Source organism: Oncorhynchus mykiss, chromosome 13, assembly GCF_057628025.1.
Source record: "Oncorhynchus mykiss isolate SJ-2025 chromosome 13, ASM5762802v1, whole genome shotgun sequence".
Taxonomy (NCBI): domain Eukaryota; kingdom Metazoa; phylum Chordata; class Actinopteri; order Salmoniformes; family Salmonidae; genus Oncorhynchus; species Oncorhynchus mykiss.
In genome coordinates, this window is record NC_143034.1 from 27,425,538 (window position 1) to 27,444,983 (window position 19,446).

Genomic DNA, 19,446 nt, shown 5'->3' on the forward strand with positions numbered 1-19,446 from the left:
GGCAACATGTCCACTAGAGGGAATTCTCTCCTCACATTAAAATGATGACGCAAAGCGTGAGAAGAGATATGAGCTGAGTTTGATTAACATTGAGAAAATTTTTTCATCTGACAGATAAATAACATGAACACAACATGATGTAATTTTGATGTGCTTTGACATGTCTGTAGTTATGTGAATGCCACAAAGTTCATTTACAGATGAATCTGTTGTGTTTTTATAACAATGCAATCTATCTGAACTCTCCACTCACCATGTTTTATGTCCAACACACTAACACAATAAACCATTGAAATTGTAATAACATATATAGAGAATTTGATTCAATAAAGACATCTAAATTAGATTGTGTATCGTGTTCAGTAACACAGTGGTTCTTAACCAGGGGTACTATGACCCATGGAGGTACTTGGCCTATCCACAGTGGGAACTTAAGAAGACTCATGATTAGACCATAGGCTTACTGGTAAAATGCACGAGGGGGTCCATCGGGGGTACCGTATGTTGCAGGGCAACATTCAGTTGGTGGTACAGTAACCGCAAAAGGTTGGGAACCACTGCAGTAATACATGAAGGTGTGGTTGACTATGAGGGACTGTGATGTCAGATGTATCCTATTTCCTGTCTTTCTAAGTAGATGTCAGACAGAGACAGACAGCAGTATACAGGCAGCTGTGGTGATGGTGATGTCACTGCTGAAGTGTTTGCTGTTCTTCTTCTCATTCAATGAATTGACCACAGCAGCAGGTAAGGCAAGCTGTTTATTCCCGCCAATCAAGGTTGATTCTGTGTTAAATCATCAGTATGGTACATATGTATCTTTGAATCTAACAACCATGGTTTCTCTTTCTTCCCTCTCTTTTCTATAGAAGCCATTCTCTGGGTGAAGACAGGGGAGAAGTTTACCATGAAGTGCTCCACCACTCTAAAAGACCAGGAAGGAATGTACCTGTATGTTGGGCTGGACAGGGACAGGGAGGTGTTGTATTACCACCAGCGTGACTCCAAGCTGACCCCCAGGAAAGGCTACTGGGACAGAGTGAAGACTGAGGGATCTGTGGACCAACTGACCATCACCATCAGTAACCTGACCATAGAGGACACAGGAGTCTACTGGTGTGTTTCCACAACATTCAATGAAGCCACGAATGAAAATGATTTTAACCAAGGAAATGGCTCCACTCTGGTCGTGGTGAATGGTAGGTGTATCTTTACACACTAGTGGACTGGCAGTGTAGCCTAGTGGTTAGAGCATTGGACTGGTAACTGAAAGGTTGCAAGTTCAAATCTCTAAACTGAGAAGGTACAAATCTGTTGTTCTGAATAAGGCAGGTAACCCACTGTTCCTAGGCCGTCATTGAAAACAAGAATTTGTTCTTAACTGACTTGCCTAGATAATTAAACTCTAGATGTGATGTGTTTTACTCTTATCATGAACAGTCAATTTCACATGTAGAATTTTATTTGTGTAATCTAGAATCCAGACTAGTGTTTCTCAATCTGTGGTTCATGGACTGGCAGCTGTCCCTGTGGTGTTTCAGGCCAATTTAGTCAGCTCTCGAGTGTTAGTTTCATTATAAACAACCATAGCCTGCTGGTCCGGGATACAAACAAGTTGAGAAACATTGTTCTTCAGTGGCTTTTCTTTTGTACAACTCTGTCTCTGATAGTTATTTTGTGTGAATACCGCAGCATACTGATTAGATTTTCCCATTTGGTGATGTCTTCCATAGACGATGTCTTACAGCTGCCATGTCCTACAGCTACTGCAGTAACGCTGACCCCCTTTCACCCAGCCATTGAGAAGCCGTGCGCATCTAGCGTGGTAAACATCATCATCATCATCATCATCACCAGCCTCTTGACCATCCTGATGTGTGCTGTCATCTTCCTCATCTGGCTCCCTCCACAGGTGAGTGTGCTGAAGGTTGCCCGGGTGATGGGTCAATCTCATGCATCTCAAAACATTGTCCTTTTTTAACAAGTTGTCCTAGTCCTACTTAACACATTGGAAGCATAATACCAGTATACAGATCTGCTTTTTGTTCTAAACTCTGTCAATACACTATGTCCTTTTAATGCCAGTCATTGTAGTGACTGAAATGAGCAAAGGGCAATTCGGATGCAATTCAATTGTTTTTATCAATGTCCAAGAATAATTAAAAAGTGGTTGAATTTGTAATAATGATTGATTGCTTGTAGCGCATTATAAGATATCAAATCAAATTGTATTTGTCACATGCGCCGAGTACAACAGGTGTGGACCTTACAGTGAAATGCTTACTTACAAGCCCTTAACCAACAATGAAGTTTTAAGAAAATACCCAGAAAACAAAAGAAGTAAGAAAAACAAATAATTAAAGAGCAGAAGTAAATAACAATAGCAAGGTTATTTACAGGGGGTACCGGTTCAAATAGTCTCGGTAGCCATTTGATTAGCTATGACTGAAGCAACATTCCTGTTTCACAGGTGAAGAGGTGCTGTAAACAGGGAGGATCCACACCCCAGGTCCTTCCTGAGAGTGTCTATGAAGCCATGGCCAGGAATCACACTTGTCCACCTGATACACATGCAGAATCGTACCCCTAGTCTGTGTCTTCCAAAGGAGGAAGTAGGACCACTGAGTAGCTTCTTCAAATGCTTTTTCTGAATATTGCTTCTTTACTTTCTCAGAATTGAAAAGCCTGTTCTGCTGTATTTCACAGTTCTAACCTCAATGCAAGTCTTAGTGGTAAATGGTTTGTGTGTGTCGCAACATACCATGCTTATGTGTGTGAATAAAATCTCTATATGGAAAGTATTCGTATTTCAACAGAAGACCAGCGGGAAGAAGGGAACAGTCAATGTTATATTCCAGGGCTATTCAACTATATTCTTACGAGGGCCAGATGTAAAAAAAAGGTTCATTTCAGGGGGGCGGACATTTTCCACATGTGACGCACACACACCAATAAAGCACTTTTCTTCTAATGAAATGTTGCTAATAGTAGTTAGGGAAGAAGTGAAAAGTGCTCGATCAACGTGAGTTGAGGTGCAACCAAACAATGTGCTCCTCGTTGAAAAGGAAAAGGCTCAATGCTTGCTCACCATTTTAACGATTAAAATATTCTTTAAAGTAATTTGGTGATTTGAAAATCATCTGAAAACTAAGCATCTCAATAAATAACAGATAACAACCAAAGTGCTTTTCATTTTGGCACTGAACGTTGGATTTTGGTGCAGATATTTTATGAATGTTCAGAATTAATCAAAGGGCCAGTCTAAATTAATAAACTGGCCAGATCTGGCCCGTGGGCCGCCAGTTGAATATCCCTGTTTTAGTCCATAAGGTGTACAGTTGATAGCGATGGAGGCCTACCTATACCTTTTTTTCAATACATCAGGTCATAAGATTGATATTGGTTTTTAGTTCTAAACAATAGTGTAGGCTGTGTTTTTCTGTAGTGTTTTTAGGTCACTGGACCACTCATCAAGCTGTTCTTGTTCGTGGTATCTGCCACACAGTCAGAAGAGCTAACGTTAAAATGAGAACAATTTGTTAAGACTTTTATTATATTTCATCACAGGTACAAATATTTTAGCTGCCTAAACTTCATCGGGTACATCAGGATATAAGCCATTTTTACATTCCATTTGGTTATTCTATGGTTTTAGTTGAGATAGCTAGTAGGTTAAAACCATAATGATCTGAGTAAAAATGTTTCGTGCTGATACGGAGTAATGAGTGTGTCTTATGGTTGAAAAAACAATTATTCCTTTTTACCAAGTGACGTAGTATTTGTCTCACACTATGAGTCAGTTTCTTACTATTGTTTCAACTTCCTAACAGCTATTTTCACTTTAAAATAGTTGTAATTGTGTTTGTATCTTTTTAAAGGGAGAAAATATTCTCACCATTTGCCTTTTTATCAAGGTACTGATATATTCATGTGTAATTTAACTTGTGTATTCATGTTTATGTTGTATTTGTGTATGTGGTACGCATTGGTGATGTTCAGCTATATTTCTTACATTATATTGTATGTTTTGGAAAGCTTTCTATCTAAACCAAGTGAAGAGAAGTTCAGACAGGAAACCAGAGTATTTGCATCAGCTGATATTGCACCAATTAGATTCACTCTACTGCTTTCCGACCACCCACCCCAGATTCCACCTGCCTTGTTCACTGTTTATTATTATTATGTCATCATTATGCATGTTCTGGCAGTGAGCTACCCCGAAGGAGCAGAGCCTAATGCCAAGAGTAACATATTGAATGCATTTTAATATTTTCAACTAAATGTCCAATTTATATGTCAATATACATGAGCAGCATCATTAAGTTGTTTTTTCAACATACTGTATTCTACAATCATATCCAAAATCATAACCATAAGTCAAGTACTCTATTAATGTCACACTGACACATATCCTGTAAGCCAGACCTTCGTGTGCTGCTGGTGACAGGTGGTTTCTGATGTGGGGGCAGCAGACAGATGAGAAACTATACCCAACACCTCAGGGGAACATGGATACATCTCTTTAACACGCCACTCATTTTCAGAAACCCACCACAGTGAGTGAATAACTCAACACCAACCACACAGAGCAAACCCTGCATGGCATACGAATACGGAGCGCAGGCTGTATCCCCACTCTCACACACTCTACTAGTTGTTTATTTCGGAGAGACACGTTGAGAGAGAAGTGTGTCTTAAAAGTCAAACTTTTTCTGAACGTATAAATGTTATTCTTAATCAGAAGACTTAAGGTCGAGGTGGTTTTGTGTCTTTTACTATGGGTTGGTCAAAACAAGAATTGTTAATCCAAGATGGCGTAGCAGTGCGAACGTGTTTGTCGTTGTCCCATGTAAATTTGTTTTTTTTTTTCATATTATTTTGTATACATTTCAATCTCTTTTTCCATTTTTAAATTAAACATACCTTCCGGCAACCCGCCTCACCCAATGTGATACGGATCTGCTATTTTTACATACACTTAGGTTGGAGTCATTAAAACTTGTTTTTCAACCACTCCAAATCAAATCAAAGTTTATTTGTCAAGTGTGCTGAATACAACAGGAGTAGACCTTACAGTGAAATGCTTACTTACAGGCTCTAACCAAAAGTGCAAAAAATGTATTAGGTGAACAATAGGTAGGTAAAGAAATAATACAACAGTAAAAAGACAGTAAAAAGACAGGCTATATACAGTAGTAAGGCAATAAAGGTAGCGAGGCTACATACAGACACTGGTTAGTCAGGCTGATTGAGGTAGTATGTACATGTAGATGTGGTTAAAGTTCATCATATATGATGAACAGAGAGTTGCAGTAGCGTAAAAGAGGGGTTGGCGGGTGGTGGGTGGGACACAATGCAGATAGCCCGGTTAGCCACTGTGCGGGAGCACTGGTTGCTTGGCCCAATTGAGGTAGTAGTACATGAATGTTTAGTTAAAATGATTATGCATATATGATAAACAGAGAGAAGCAGCAGCGTAAAAAGATGGGTTGGGGAGGCACACATCCGGGTAGTCCGGGTAGCCATTTGATTACCTATTCAGGAGACTTATGGCTTGGGGGTAAAAACTGTTGAGAAGCCTTTTTGTCATAGACTTGGCACTCCGGTACCGCTTGCCATGCGGTAGTAGAGAGAACAGTCTTCTATGACTGGGCTTGCAGGGGTCTTTGACAATTCTTAGGGCATAGGGTGATCAGGCCTACCACTGTTTTGTCGTCTGCAAACTTGATGGTGTTGGAGTCATTCCTGACCATGCAGTCGTGGGTAAACAGGGAGTACAGGAGGGGACTGAGCACGCACCCCTGGGGAGCTCCAGTGTTGAGGATCAGTGTGGCAGATGTGCTGCTACCTACCCTCACCACCTGGGGGGCGGCCCGTCAGGAAGTCCAGGATCCAGTTGCAGAGGGAGGTGTTTAGTCCCAGGATCCTTAGCTTAGTGATGAGCTTTGAGGGTACTATGGTGTTGAACGCTGTTACGCACGCCTCTATGAAGAGGGAACGCAACACCCTGCTACAACTAAGCTCTCCGTGAAGTGAAAAAGGTATGGACTGTAGGTGCGAGTAAGAATGACAACAGGCAGAATGTGGTACCGTTTACAAGGACTTTATTCCTTTACACGGTAATATGGGGAAAAGGGGCTGGACGGAACCAAAGCAAAGAAAGTAAATCTCAAAGCCCCCCCCTCTCCTATCTTACCTGCCTACCCACTACTTACCTAATTTAGCACCACCTGGTGCCCTAACCAAAATACAGGGGGTGGTCCGCCCAGGTCTTACCTATTGTGCATAGACAATGAATATACTACGGGTATATGTATGCCCACGGGCCTCTTGCCTAAGCACTCCCAAGGTGCCTTCCCCTTCTCCCCTGGGAACAAATGAAACAGAATATTAAACAATTTCACAAACAAACTAAGAAACAAAGGACATCAAATAAGCTCTATCTGAGCAACAAACTCACAAAACATACCAACTCTCAGCAATGAACTCCCAGCAAAATCAACCTCTAGCAAAATCTCTCTCAGTAATCCCTACCTCCAAAATCTCTAGCAAATCTCTTATATTATTGATAAAGCCAGTGACTGATGTGGTGTACTCCTCAATGTCATCGGAAGAATCCCAGAACATGTTCCAGTCTGTGATAGCAAAACAGTCCTGTAGTACATCTGCTTCATCTGACCACTCTATAGACCGAGTCACTGGTGCTTCCTGCTTTAATTTTTGCTTGTAAGCAGGAATCAGAAGGATAGAGTTGTGGTCGGATTTACCAAATTGAGGGCGAGGGAGAGCTTTGTACTCGTCTCTGTGTGTGGAGTACAGGTGATCTATAATTTTTTCCCCTCTGGTTGCACATTTAACATGTTGATGGAAATCAAAGTCCCTGGCCACTTGCAGTGCCGCCTCTGGGTAAGTGGTTTCCTGTTTGCGTATTTCCTTATGCAGCTGACTGGGTGCAGTCTTAGTGCCAGCATCTGTCTGTGGTGGTAAAAAAAACAGCCACAAAAAGTATAGCTGAAACTCTCTAGGCAAGTAGTGTGGCCTGCAATTTATCACAATATACTCTACTTCAGGCGAGCAAAATCTAGAGACTTCCTTAGATTTCGTGCACCAGCTGTTGTTTACAAATATGCACAGACCGCCTTACCAGAGTGTGCTGTTCTATCTTGCCGGTGCAGCGTGTATCCCGCTAGCAGAATATCCATGTCGTCATTTGTCATTCAGCCACGATTCCGTGAAATATAGGATATTACAGTTTTGGAGGAAAGCGGGGGAGGCTTGTAAGCGGAAGAACACCATCCCAACTGTGAAGCACGGGAGTGGCAGCATCATGTTGTGGGGGTGCTTTGCTGCAAGAGGGACTGGTGCACTTCACAAAATAGATGGCATCATGAGGTAGGAAAATGATGTGGATATATTGAAGCAACATCTCAAGACATCAGTCAGGAAGTTAAAGCTTGGTTGCAAATGGGTCTTCCAAATGGACAATGACTCCAAGGATACTTCCAAAGTTGTGGCAAAATGGCTTAAGGACAACAAAGTCAACGTATTGGAGTGGCCATCACAAAGCCCTGACCTCAATCCTATAGAAGATTTGTGGGTAGAACTGAAAAAGCGTGTGCGAGCAAGGAGGCCTGCAGACCTGACTCAGTTACACCAACTCTGTCAGGAGGAATTGGCCAAAATTCACTCAACTTATTGTAGGAAGCTTGTGGAAGGCTACCCAAAACATTTGACCCAAGTTAAACAATTTAAAGGCAATGCTACCAAATGTTAATTGAGTGTATGTAAACGTCTGACCCACGGGGAATGTGATGAAAGAAATAAAAGCTGAAATAAATCCCTCTCTCTACTATTATTCTGACATTTCACATTCTTAAACTAAAGTGGGGATCCTAACTGACCTAAGATAGGGAATTTTTACTAGGACTAAATGTTAGGAATTGTGAAAATTGTGAAAAACTGCGTTTAAATGTATTTGGCTAAGGTGCATGTAAACTTCCGACTTCAACTGTAGCTAGAACCTCCATCAGAAGCTAACCAGCTAATTAGCTATTAGCTATTTAGTCATTGTTAGCCACTACTAGCGGCCTTTACCTTTAGCTCAGACACCAGCTGCTTTTAGCCTGGATAATACCTGACAATCTGCACAGTGCGATATCAACCCTGAGCATATCATTCTGCTTTTCCTCAGTACATCACCGGAATCCTTCCGTAAGCTCTGGACCTTTGCATCAGATCATCGCAGCTAGCTAGCTGCTACCAAGTGGCTATAGTGACTAATGCCCTTGTCCCGAAGCTAGCACCAGTTTACCTCGAGTCTGGTGCATCTCCCGGCTAGCAAACTAAATTACTCCAGCTACAATACCTCTTTTGCCAATTGGCCTGGATCCTTTGTCGACACGGAGCCCCGCCAATCCATCATGACTGGTCTGCCAGCGTACTTCCGTCCGATGTGCCCTCAACCAAATCAAATCAAATTGTATTTGTCACATACACATGGTTAGCAGATTGAGGTAGTATGAACATGCTTGTGCTTCTAGTTCCGACAATGCAGTAATAACCAATGAGTAATCTAACCTAACAATTCCCCAACTACTACCTTATACACACAAGTGTAAAGGGATAAAGAATATGTACATAAAGAAAGATATATGAATGAGTGATGGTACAGAACGGCATAGGCAAGATGCAGTAGATGGTATCGAGTACAGTATATACATATGAGATTAGTAATGTATGGTATGTAAACATAAAGTGGCATAGTTTAAAGTGGCTAGTGATACATGTATTACATAGATGCAAGATGGCAAGATGCAGTAGATGATATAGAGTACAGTATATACATATACATATGAGACAAGTAATGTAGGGTATGTAAACATTATATTAAGTGGCATTGTTTAAAGTGGCTAGTGATACATTTTTTTATATCAATTTCCATTATTAAAGTGGCTGGAGTTGAGTCAGTATGTTGGCAGTAGCCACTCAATGTTAGTGGTGGCTGTTTAACAGTCTGATGGCCTTGAGATATAAGCTGTTTTTCAGTCTCTCGGTCCCAGCTTTGACGCACCTGTACTGACCTCGCCTTCTGGATGATAGCGGGGTGAACAGGCAGTGGCTCGGGGGGTTGTTGTCCTTGATGATCTTTATGGCCTTCCTGTGACATCGGGTGGTGTAGGTGTCCTGGAGGGCAGGTAGTTTGCCCCCCGGTGATGCGTTTTGCAGACCTCACTACCCTCTGGAGAGCCTTACGGTTGTGGGCGGAGCAGTTGCCGTACCAGGCGGTGATACAGCCCGACAGGACGCTCTCAATTGTGCATCTGTAGAAGGTTGTGAGTGCTTTTGGTGACAAGCCACATTTCTTAAACCTCCTGAGGTTGAAAAGGCGTTTGCTGGACGTTGGTGAAGAAGCTTCTGCTAGCCCCGGCCTGCTAACTTTATGAACGCCGTGTCTCCCGCTTGCTAGCGTAGTAACGACTACCTAACAGCTTCCCGGTTTCATCTATTGCTGTTCACTGGGCCCTATGATCACTTGGCTACATAGCTGATGCCTGCTGGACTGATCATTAATCACGATACTTCATTTAAAAAAAAAAAATATCTGTCGGCCCCAGCCTTGAACTCAGGCCCTGTGTGTAGTTAACTGACCCTCTCTGCCCATTCATCACCATTTTACCTGTTGTTGTCTTAGCTGATTTGCTGTTGTTGTCTTACCCGTTGTTGTCTTAGCTAGCTCTCCAAATCAACACCTGTGATTGCTTTATGCCTTGCTTTATATCTCTCTCTAATGTAAATATGCCTTGTATACAGTTGTTTTGGGTAGTTTTATTTTGCTGTGGAGCCTCTAGCCCAACTCAAAACGCCTCAGATACCTCTTTTGTCCCACCTCCCACACATGCGGTGACCTCACCTAGCATAACTAGTGCCTCCAGAGATGCAACCTCTCTTATGCCTAGGTTTTACCTCCACTGTACACGCACCCTACCATACCCTTGTCTGTACATTATGCCTTGAATCTATTCTACCACGCCAAGAAATCTGCTCCTTTTATTCTCTGTCCAGAACACACTAGACGACCGGTTTGGATAGTCTTTAGCCGTACCCTCATCCTACTGCCCCTCTGTTTCTCGGGTGATGTAGAGGTTAACCCAGGCCCTGTGTGTCTCCAGGCGCTCTCATTTGTTGACTTCTGTAGCCTGTAAAAGCCTGGTTTAGGAAGGCCACCAAAGATTCTGAGATTTCTATCCCCAACAACAATATTTTCTGTCAAGATAGAGCTGCCAAAGGGGGAGGAGTTGCAGAGATTGCCTGCAAAGTTCTGTCATACTTTCCAGGTCTATGTCCAAACAGTTCAAGCTTCTAATTTAAAAAATGTATCTCTCCAGAAAAAAGTCTCTCACTGTTGCCCCCTGTTATAGACCCCCCTCAGCTCCCAGCTGTGCCCTGGACACCATATGTGAATTGATTGCCCCCCATCTATCTTCAGAGTTCGTTGTGTTAGTTGACCTAAACTGGGATATGCTTAACACCCCGGCAGTCATACAATCTAAGCTAGATGCCCTCAATCTCACACAAATCATCAAGGAACCCACCAGGTACAACCCTAAATCCGTAAACATGGGCACCCTCATAGACATTATCCTGACCAACTTGCCCTCCAAATACACCTACGCTGTTTTCAATCAGGATCTCAGCCATCACTGCCTCATTGCCTGTATCCGCTATTGGTCCGCGGTCAAACGACCACCCCTCAGCACTGTCAAACGCTCCCTAAAACACTTCTGCGAGCAGGCCTTACCAATTGACCTGGCCTGGGTATCCTGGAAGGATATTGACCTCATCCCATCAGTCGAGGATGCCTGGTCATTCTTTAAAAGTTATTTCCTCACCATCTTAGATAAGCACGCTACATTCAAAAAGTGCAGAACTAAGAACAGATATAGCCTTTGGTTCATTCCAGACCTGACTGCCCTTGACCAGCACAAAAACATCCTGTGGCGGACTGCATTAGCATCGAATAGCCCCCCCGATATGCAACTGTTCAGGGAAGTCAGGAACCAATACATGCAGTCAGTCAGGAAAGCAAAGGCTAGCTTTTTCAAGCACAAATGTTCATCCTGTAGCTCTAACTCCAAAAAGTTCTGGGACACTGTAAAGTCCATGGAAAATAAGAGCACCTCCTCCCAGCTGCCCACTGCACTGTCACCACCAATAATACCACGATAATAGAGAATTTCAATAAGCATTTCTCTACGGCTGGCCATGCTTTCCTCCTGGCTACCCCAACCCCGGCCAACAACTCCGCACCCCCAGCAGTTACTTGCTCAAGCCTCCCCAGCTTCTCCTTCACCCAAATCCAGATAGCAGATGTTCTCAAGTAGCTGCAAAACCTGGACCCGTACAAATCAGCTGGGCTAGACAATCTGGACCCTCTCTTTCTAAAATATTCCGCCGCCATTGTTGCAACCCCTATTACTAGTCTGTTCAACCTCTCTTTCGTATCGTCCGAGATTCATAAAGATTGGAAAGCTGCCGTGGTCATCCCCCTCTTCAAAGGGGTGACACTCTAGACCCAAACTGCTACAGACCTATATCCATCCTGCCCTGCCTTTCTAAAGTCTTTGAAAGCCAAGTTAACAAACAGATCACTGATCATTTCGAATCCCACTGTACCTTGTGCAATCCGGTTTCCTAGCTGGTCACGGGTGCACCTCAGCCACACCCAAGGTCCTAAACGATATCATAACCGCCATCGATAAAAGAAAGAACTGTGCAGCCGTCTTCATCGACCTGGCCAAGGCTTTTGACTCTGTCAATCACTGTATTCTTATCGGCAGACTCAACAGCCTTGGTTTCTCAAATGACTGCCTCGCCTGGTTCACCAACTACTTCTCAGATAGAGTTCAGTGTGTCAAATCGGAGGGCCTGTTGTCCGGACCTCTGGCAGTCTCTATGGGGGTACCAGACGGTTCAATTCTCGGGACGACTCTTTTCTCTGTATATATCAATGATGTTGCTCTTGCTGCTGGTGATTCCTTGATCCACCTCTACGCAGACGACACCATTCTGTATACACTTGACCCTTCTTTGGACACTGTATTAACGAACCTCCAAATGAGCTTCAATGCCATACAACACTTCTTCCGTGACCTCCAACTGTTCTTAAATGCTAGTAAAACTAAATGCTTGCTCTTCAACCGATCGCTGCCCGCACCTGCCCGCCCGACTAGCATCACTACGCTGGACGGTTCTGATTTAGAATATGTGGACAACTACAAATACCTAGGTGTCTGGCTAGACTGTAAACTCTCCTTCCAGACTCATATTAAGCATCTCCAATCCAAAATGAAATCTAGAATCTGCTTCCTATTTCGCAACAAAGCCTCCTTCACTCATGCTGCCAAACATACCCTCATAAAACTGAGTGTCCTACCGATCCTCGACTTCGGCAATGTCATTTACAAAATAGCCTCCATCACTCAAACTGGATGCAGTCTATCACAGTGCCATCCATTTTGTCACTAAAGCCCCATATACCTGACCTGTATGCTGTCGTCGGCTGGCCCTCGCTACACATTCGTCGCCAGACCCACTGACTCCAGGTCATCTATAAGTCTCTGCTAGGTAAAGCTCACCTTATCTCAGCTCACTGGTCACCATAACAACACCCACCCACACGCTCTAGCAAGTATATCTCACTGGTCATCCCCAAAGCCAACACCTCCTATCTTCCAGGTCTCTGCTGCCAATGACTGGAACGAATTGCAAAAATCGCTGAAGTTGGAGACTTATATCTCCCTCACTAACTTTAAGCATCAGCTATCTGAGCAGCTTGCCGATTGCTGCAGCTCATCTGTAAATATCCCGCCCAATCTACCTGCCTCATCCCCATATTGTTTTTTATTTACTTGTTTTGCTCTTTTGCACACCAGTATTTCTTTTTTTTTTTTTACATTTGACCCCTTTTTCTCCCCAATTTCGTGGTATCCAATTGTTGTAGTAGCTACTATCTTGTCTCATCGCTACAACTCCCGTACGGGCTCGGGAGAGACGAAGGTTGAAAGTCATGCATCCTCCGATACACAACCCAACTGCTTCTTAACACAGCACGCATCCAACCCAGCCGCACCAATGCGCCGGAGGAAACACCGTGCACCTGGCCACCTTGGTTAGCGCACACTGCGCCCAGCCCGCCACAGGAGTCGCTGGTGCGCGATGAGACAAGGACACCCCTACCGACCAAGCACTCCCTAACCCGGGCGACGCTAGGCCAATTGTGCGTCGCCCCATGGACCTCCCGGTTGCGGCCAGTTACGACAGAGCCTGGGCGCGAACCCAGGGACTCTGATGGCACAGCTGGCGCTGCAGTACAGCGCCCTTAACCACTGCGCCACCCGGGAGGCCCTTGCACACCAGTATTTCTACTTGCACATCTATCACTCCAGTGTTAATTTGCTAAATTGTAATTACTTCGCTACTATGGCCTATTTATTGCCTTACCTCCTTACTCCATTTGCACACACTGTATATAGATTTTTCTATTGTGTTATTGACTGTACTTTTGTTTATCCCACGTGTAACTTTGTGTTGTTGTTTTTTTGTCGCACTGCTTTGCTTTATCTTGGCCAGGTCGCAGTTGTAAATAAGAACTTGTTTTCAACTGGCCTACCTGGTTAAATAAAGGTGAAATAAATAAAAATTGGTTGAGACATGCGCTCTAAGCCATACAAAGAATCAGTTAAGCATGGGCATCTTGTTTTCTGTTCCATCTGAGAAATCCCTGCGCATCCATTGTCTCAAGCCAGCCAATTCACTAGCTGGACCGCCACTGTAAAAAGCATCTAGACATTATTCCCCCTTGCTTATAGCCCAACGTTTGGTTTGCCTAATGGGGGTTTGTACAAACGTTGAGGTCTCTCAAAATTGGCTAAATTGTTTCAATACTGAAATTGGATCCCCACCATTTTTATTTGATTTATTAGGATCCCCATTAGCCGACACCAATGGTGCCAGCTACTTTTACTGGGGTCCGACATTACAGACAAAATACTTTTTGATTTACATACATTTAAAAACATTAACATGTAGTGTGTGTGTGTTCATCTATCACTTACACATACGTGTCAGTACATAAACACAACAAGTATGAGGGAGAGGCATTGTGCTGTGAGGTGTTGCTTTATTTATTTTTTTAAACTGTTCACTTGCGCTATATAAAATGGAAGGGAGTTCAATGCACTCATGGCTCTGTATAATACTGTACGTTTCCTTGTTCTGGACCTGGAGACTGTGAAAAGACCCCTGGTGGCATGTCTGTTGGGGTAAGTGTGTGTGTTAGTTACGTAAGGGGACTATGCAAACCATTTGTAATTTCCAACACTTTGTTCCTTCTAAAAACAAAAAGTGACGCAGTCTGTGTTTCCTCAACATTACATTTGATTATTCTATGGTTTTACTTGAGATAGCTAGAAGGTTAAATCCATAATGGTCTGAGTACATTGTTCATGCTGTTAAGGAGTAATGAGTGTGTCTTGTGGTTGAAAAAAAACATAGTAATTGTCTCAAATTATGAGTCAGTGTTTTACTTATGTTTCAACTTCATAACAGCTATTTTCACTTTAAATAGATGTAAATGGTTATTGTATCTTTTTATTAAAGGTAGAAAAATATTCTCACCATTTGCCTTTTAATCAAAATATTGGTACATAATTGATAGTCATGTGATATTCAACTTGTGTATTCATGTTTATGTTGTATGCGGTATGCATTGGTGATGTTCAGCTATATTGCTTACAGTATATTGTATATTTGGAAAGCTTTCTATCTAAATAAATCAAAGACAAGTTCAGACAGGAAACCAGAGTATTTGTATCAGCTGATCTTGAACCAATTAGATTCACTCTACCGTAAAATGGCAGTCTGTTTAGTCAACCAGGTAATGCACACTCATTCCATGCTGGCTGCTGCGTGCAAGCTATGCACTGGTGTTCTTGGTGACATGCTATGCTGTAACATGCAGTACTCGCCCTGCATGTCTGCTTTCTGACCACCCACCCCAGACTCCACCTGTTTGGGCACTGCTTTTGTTCCAGTCAGGGGGATTGGTAGGGCATACCTTTTTCACTCTTTCTTATTGTTATTATTATGTTATCATTATGCATGCTCTGGCAGTGAGCTACCCCGAAGGAGCAGAGCCTAACGCCAAGAGTAACATATTGAATGCATTTTAATATTTTCAACTAAATGTCCAATTTATATGTCAATATCCATGAGCAGCATCATTAAATAGTTTTTTCGACATACTGTATTCTACAATCATATCCAAATTCATAACCATAAGTCAAGTACTCTATTAAAGTCACACAGACACATATCCTGTAAGCCAGACCTCCGTGTGCTAATGGTGACAGGTGGCTTCTGATGTGGTGGCAGCAGACCCATGTGAAACTATACCCAACACCTCAGGGTGTCTTTTACACGCCCATAATTTTCAGAAACCAACCACAGTGAGTGAATAACTCAACGAGTGAATAACTGTTAAGGGATTTTTTTAATCAATAATGACTAATTATGTATACATTTCAATCAGGACTGACTAATCAGAATACTATTATGTTACTGTATAGATGTATGAATTTTCTTTTAATCCTAGTACTGAATATAATGTGTGTAATTATAATCAAGAATTAGAACAATTCCTTGGTAGAAATGAATGAACTTATCGTCAGACTGGCTAGAATGCTTCTCTACACAGGAAGACCTTGGCTCGATCATAAATGATCTAAATTGGTGAGAGACGATGTGGGAAGGCTTGAGAACTATACTGCCATTGTATCGGAGTGGAGAAGAGACGGTACAGTTTGAAAACTAATGACGTCATTTTCAGTTTATAACCTGTGGTAAATTGTATCGTGTTCAGTACTCTCGAGAATAAACGCTACTGAATGATTTTGAGACTGGTCTCTGTCCATTTTATGCAAATAAGGGTCTTACAAATTCTTAGGAGTGGGCAGAGTGTTTTATTGAATTGGTTAAATAAAACATAAAGGAATTTAATTCCTGTAACAATTGGTCCTTCGAGCCGGATCTAAATACCCGTCTCTGCCATCTGAAGGTAGTATGCCAAAAATCGTGCACGAGCGGGTCTAGTCCCGTTATTTTAAGACCTGGCCTCTGAATTGAGGTTAAAGACCAGGCCGGTATACACCCCAGACCGACAGGGACGATGACTAGATTCCAACGAACATTGCTTTTCCCAGTCGGCGACAAGGTCAGTAGCCTATATTCTCGATTCTGGGGGGAATGATTTAAGTTATCTTTGATTTGATGTTTAGAATTGATCAAGAATAAGAGCTTTGCTATTCCAAACAGATCCATTGGGTTGTGTATGACCGATATACGCTGGGTTTTGTACACTGCTCAAAAAATAAAGGGAACACTTAAACAACACAATGTTATTCCAAGTCAATCACACTTTTGTGAAATCAAACTGTCCACTTAGGAAGCAACACTGGTTGACAATACATTTCACATGCTGTTGTGCAAATGGAATAGACAACAGGTGGAAATTATAGGCAATTAGCAAGACACCCCCAATAAAGGAGTGGTTCTGCAGGTGGTGACCACAGACCACTTCTCAGTTCCTATGCTTCCTGGCTGATGTTTTGGTCACTTTTGAATGCTGGCGGTGCTTTCACTCTAGTGGTAGCATGAGACGGAGTCTACAACCCACACAAGTGGCTCAGGTAGTGCAGCTCATCCAGGATGGCACATCAATGCGAGATTAACAAGAAGTAAAGCGTTATTTTTATGTGTTACACTTGTGATTTCATGAAAGTAAAATATTTATAGTAATTTTATTTGAATTTGGCGCTCTGCCATTTCACCGGATGTTGTCAAATTGATCCCACTAAAGCAATTTGATCCCTAAGAAGCACGACTCATTCTGTATAAAAAATATAAACGATATGAAGTATGCTATAATGACGTACAACAAGCAAACCAGGAACCACAAAGACCATATCGAGAGGAACATGAGAGAGGGCGGAGGTTCATGTTTGAGAAGCCTCAGGAGATCAGAAACGTCGTCACTGTTAACATCACCAACTAGCTTAGTTAGCTCGGAATCGCAAACCATAGTAGTTGTTCCCTATGTAGACCTATTGGATATTTATTAAGTAATGATTTATTGACGTTCTCTCATCTCTCATTATCATTGATTTTCTACCAGCTAGCTACATACCAATGATTTGTTTAGCATAGCAATTAATATAATTAATAGAGTGATTAGAATTAACGACTGGGTCAAAACATGAGAAAGAACTAACGACCAGCCCGCTGGGGTCGCCGCTTACGAATGCAATATTGTTGATGAAACAATGTCATTAATATTTAAATGAACATGTTTGGCGACAGTTTTATAAAAGCAATAAGGCCCTAGAACCTGAGGACTCCCTCCTAGTTATCACATGATAATCCCTTCACCATCATGCAAGGTTGTCTTAGGCATCACCATCTCACTGGAATTTGCTTTTTACCAGAGGAATAGTCGTAATGGACGCCAGCAAGAAGAACAAGAACAATAGACATTGTTAAGTGAAGTCAACCAAGTCCTCTCTGGTATGTCTGCAGTAGATGGCAGCAGGATCAGGATGATACACCACATGACCAAATGTATGTGGACACCTGCTCATCGAACATTTCATTCCAGAATCATTGGCATTAATATGGAGTTGGTCCCCCTTTTGCTGCTATAACAACCTCCACTCTTCTGGGGAGGCTTTCCACTAGATGTTGGGAAATTGCTGCGAGGACTTGCTTCCATTTAGCCACAAGAGCATTAGTGAGGTCGGGCTCCTGTATTTGGGGGAGTTTCTCCCATTCTTCTCTGCAGATCCTATCAAGCTCTGTCAGGTTGGATGGGGAGCGTTATTGCACAGTTATATTTTCTGGTCTCTCCAGAGATGTTCGTTCAAGTCTGGGCTCTGGCTGGGCCACTCAAGGATATTCAGGGACTTGTCACGAAGCCACTCCTGCGTTGTCTTGGCTGTGTGCTTAGTGTCGTTGTTCTGTTGGTAGGTGTACCTTCGCCCCCAGTCTAAGGTCCTGAGCACTCTGGAACAAGTTTTCATCAAGGATCTCTGTGTACTTTGCTCTTTCATCATTGCCTCGATCCTGACTAGTCTCCCAGTCCCTGCTGCTGAACAACATCCCCACAGCATGATGCTGCCACCATCTTGCTTCACCGTAGGGATTGTGCCAGGTTTCCTCCAGACGTTACGCTTGGCATTCAGACCAAAGAGTTTCACCTTGGTTTCATCAGACCAGAGAATCTTGTTTCTCAGGATCTGAGAGTCTTTAGGTGCCTTTTGGCAAACTCCAAACAGGCTGTCATCTGCTTTTACTGAGTGGTTTCTGTCTGGCACTCTACCATAAAGGCCTGATGGGTGGTATGCTGCAGAGATGGTTGTCCTTCTGGAAGGTTCTCCCATCTCCACAGAGGAACTCTAGAGCTTTGTCAGAGTGATCATCGGGTTCTTGGTCACCTCCCTGACCAAAGCACTGACCAAAGCACTGACCAAAGCACCCCCGATAGCTCACTTTGGCCGGGTGGCCAGTTCTAGGAAAAGTCTTGGTGGTTTCAAACTTCTTCCATTTAAAAATGATGGAGGCCACTGTGTTCTTGGGGACCTTCAATGCTGCTGACATTTTTTGGTACCCTTCCCCAGATCTGTGCCTCAACACAATCCTGCTTCGAAGCTCTACTGACAATTCCTTCAACCTCATGGCTTGGTTTTTGTTCTGACATACAAAGTCGACGATGGGACCTTAGATAGACAGGTGGACTCCAATCAAGTTGTGGAAATATCTCAAGAATGATAAATGGAAACAGGATACGCCTGAGCTCAGTTTTGAGTCTCATAGCAAAGGGTCTGAATACTTATGTAAATATGGTATTTCTGTTTTTTATTTTTAATACATTTGCAAAAATCCTTGTTTTGCTATGTCATTATGGTGCAATATGTGTAGATTGCTGTAGATTATTTTTTTTAATCCATTTTATAATAAGCATGTAATGGAAAAAAAAAATGGAAAAAGTAAAGGGGTCTGAATACTTTCCAAAGGCACTGTGTGTGTGTGTATATATATATATATATATATATATATATATATATATATATATACACACACACACACACACACACACACACACACACACACACACACACACACACACACACACACACACACAGACACAGTTGAAATCGGAAGTGTACATACACCTTAGCCAAATACATTTAAACGCAGTTTTTCACAATTCCTGACATTTAATCCTAGTAAATATTCCCTGTTTTAGGTCAGTTAGGATCACCACTTTATTTTAAGAATGTGAAATGTCAGAATAATAGTAGAGATAATTATTTATTTCAGCTTTTATTTCTTTCA

At 42.5% G+C, this 19,446-nt stretch overlaps 1 protein-coding gene across 1 annotated transcript; it reads left to right on the plus strand.

Annotated features, from left to right (window-relative positions):
• Window positions 1–647: 647 nt before the first annotated feature.
• LOC110485819 (uncharacterized) lies at window positions 648–5,014 on the plus strand. Its single transcript, XM_021557001.3, has 4 exons — window positions 648–747; window positions 870–1,199; window positions 1,734–1,912; window positions 2,471–5,014. Exons 1-4 carry the CDS (start codon window positions 681–683, stop codon window positions 2,588–2,590), a joined length of 696 nt encoding a protein of 231 aa, XP_021412676.3. The 5' UTR covers window positions 648–680; the 3' UTR covers window positions 2,591–5,014.
• Window positions 5,015–19,446: the final 14,432 nt, after the last annotated feature.

What these genes read in the sequence shown, in the direction of transcription:
- LOC110485819 (XM_021557001.3), top strand. Translation starts at nt 681, where the DNA reads ATGGTGATGTCACTGCTGAAGTGTTTGCTGTTCTTCTTCTCATTCAAT. An exon ending in TGAATTGACCACAGCAGCAG is followed by an intron (nt 748 to 869) that starts GTAAGGCAAGCT and finishes TCTTTTCTATAG; the next exon opens with AAGCCATTCTCTGGGTGAAG. An exon ending in TCATCTGGCTCCCTCCACAG is followed by an intron (nt 1,913 to 2,470) that starts GTGAGTGTGCTG and finishes CCTGTTTCACAG; the next exon opens with GTGAAGAGGTGCTGTAAACA.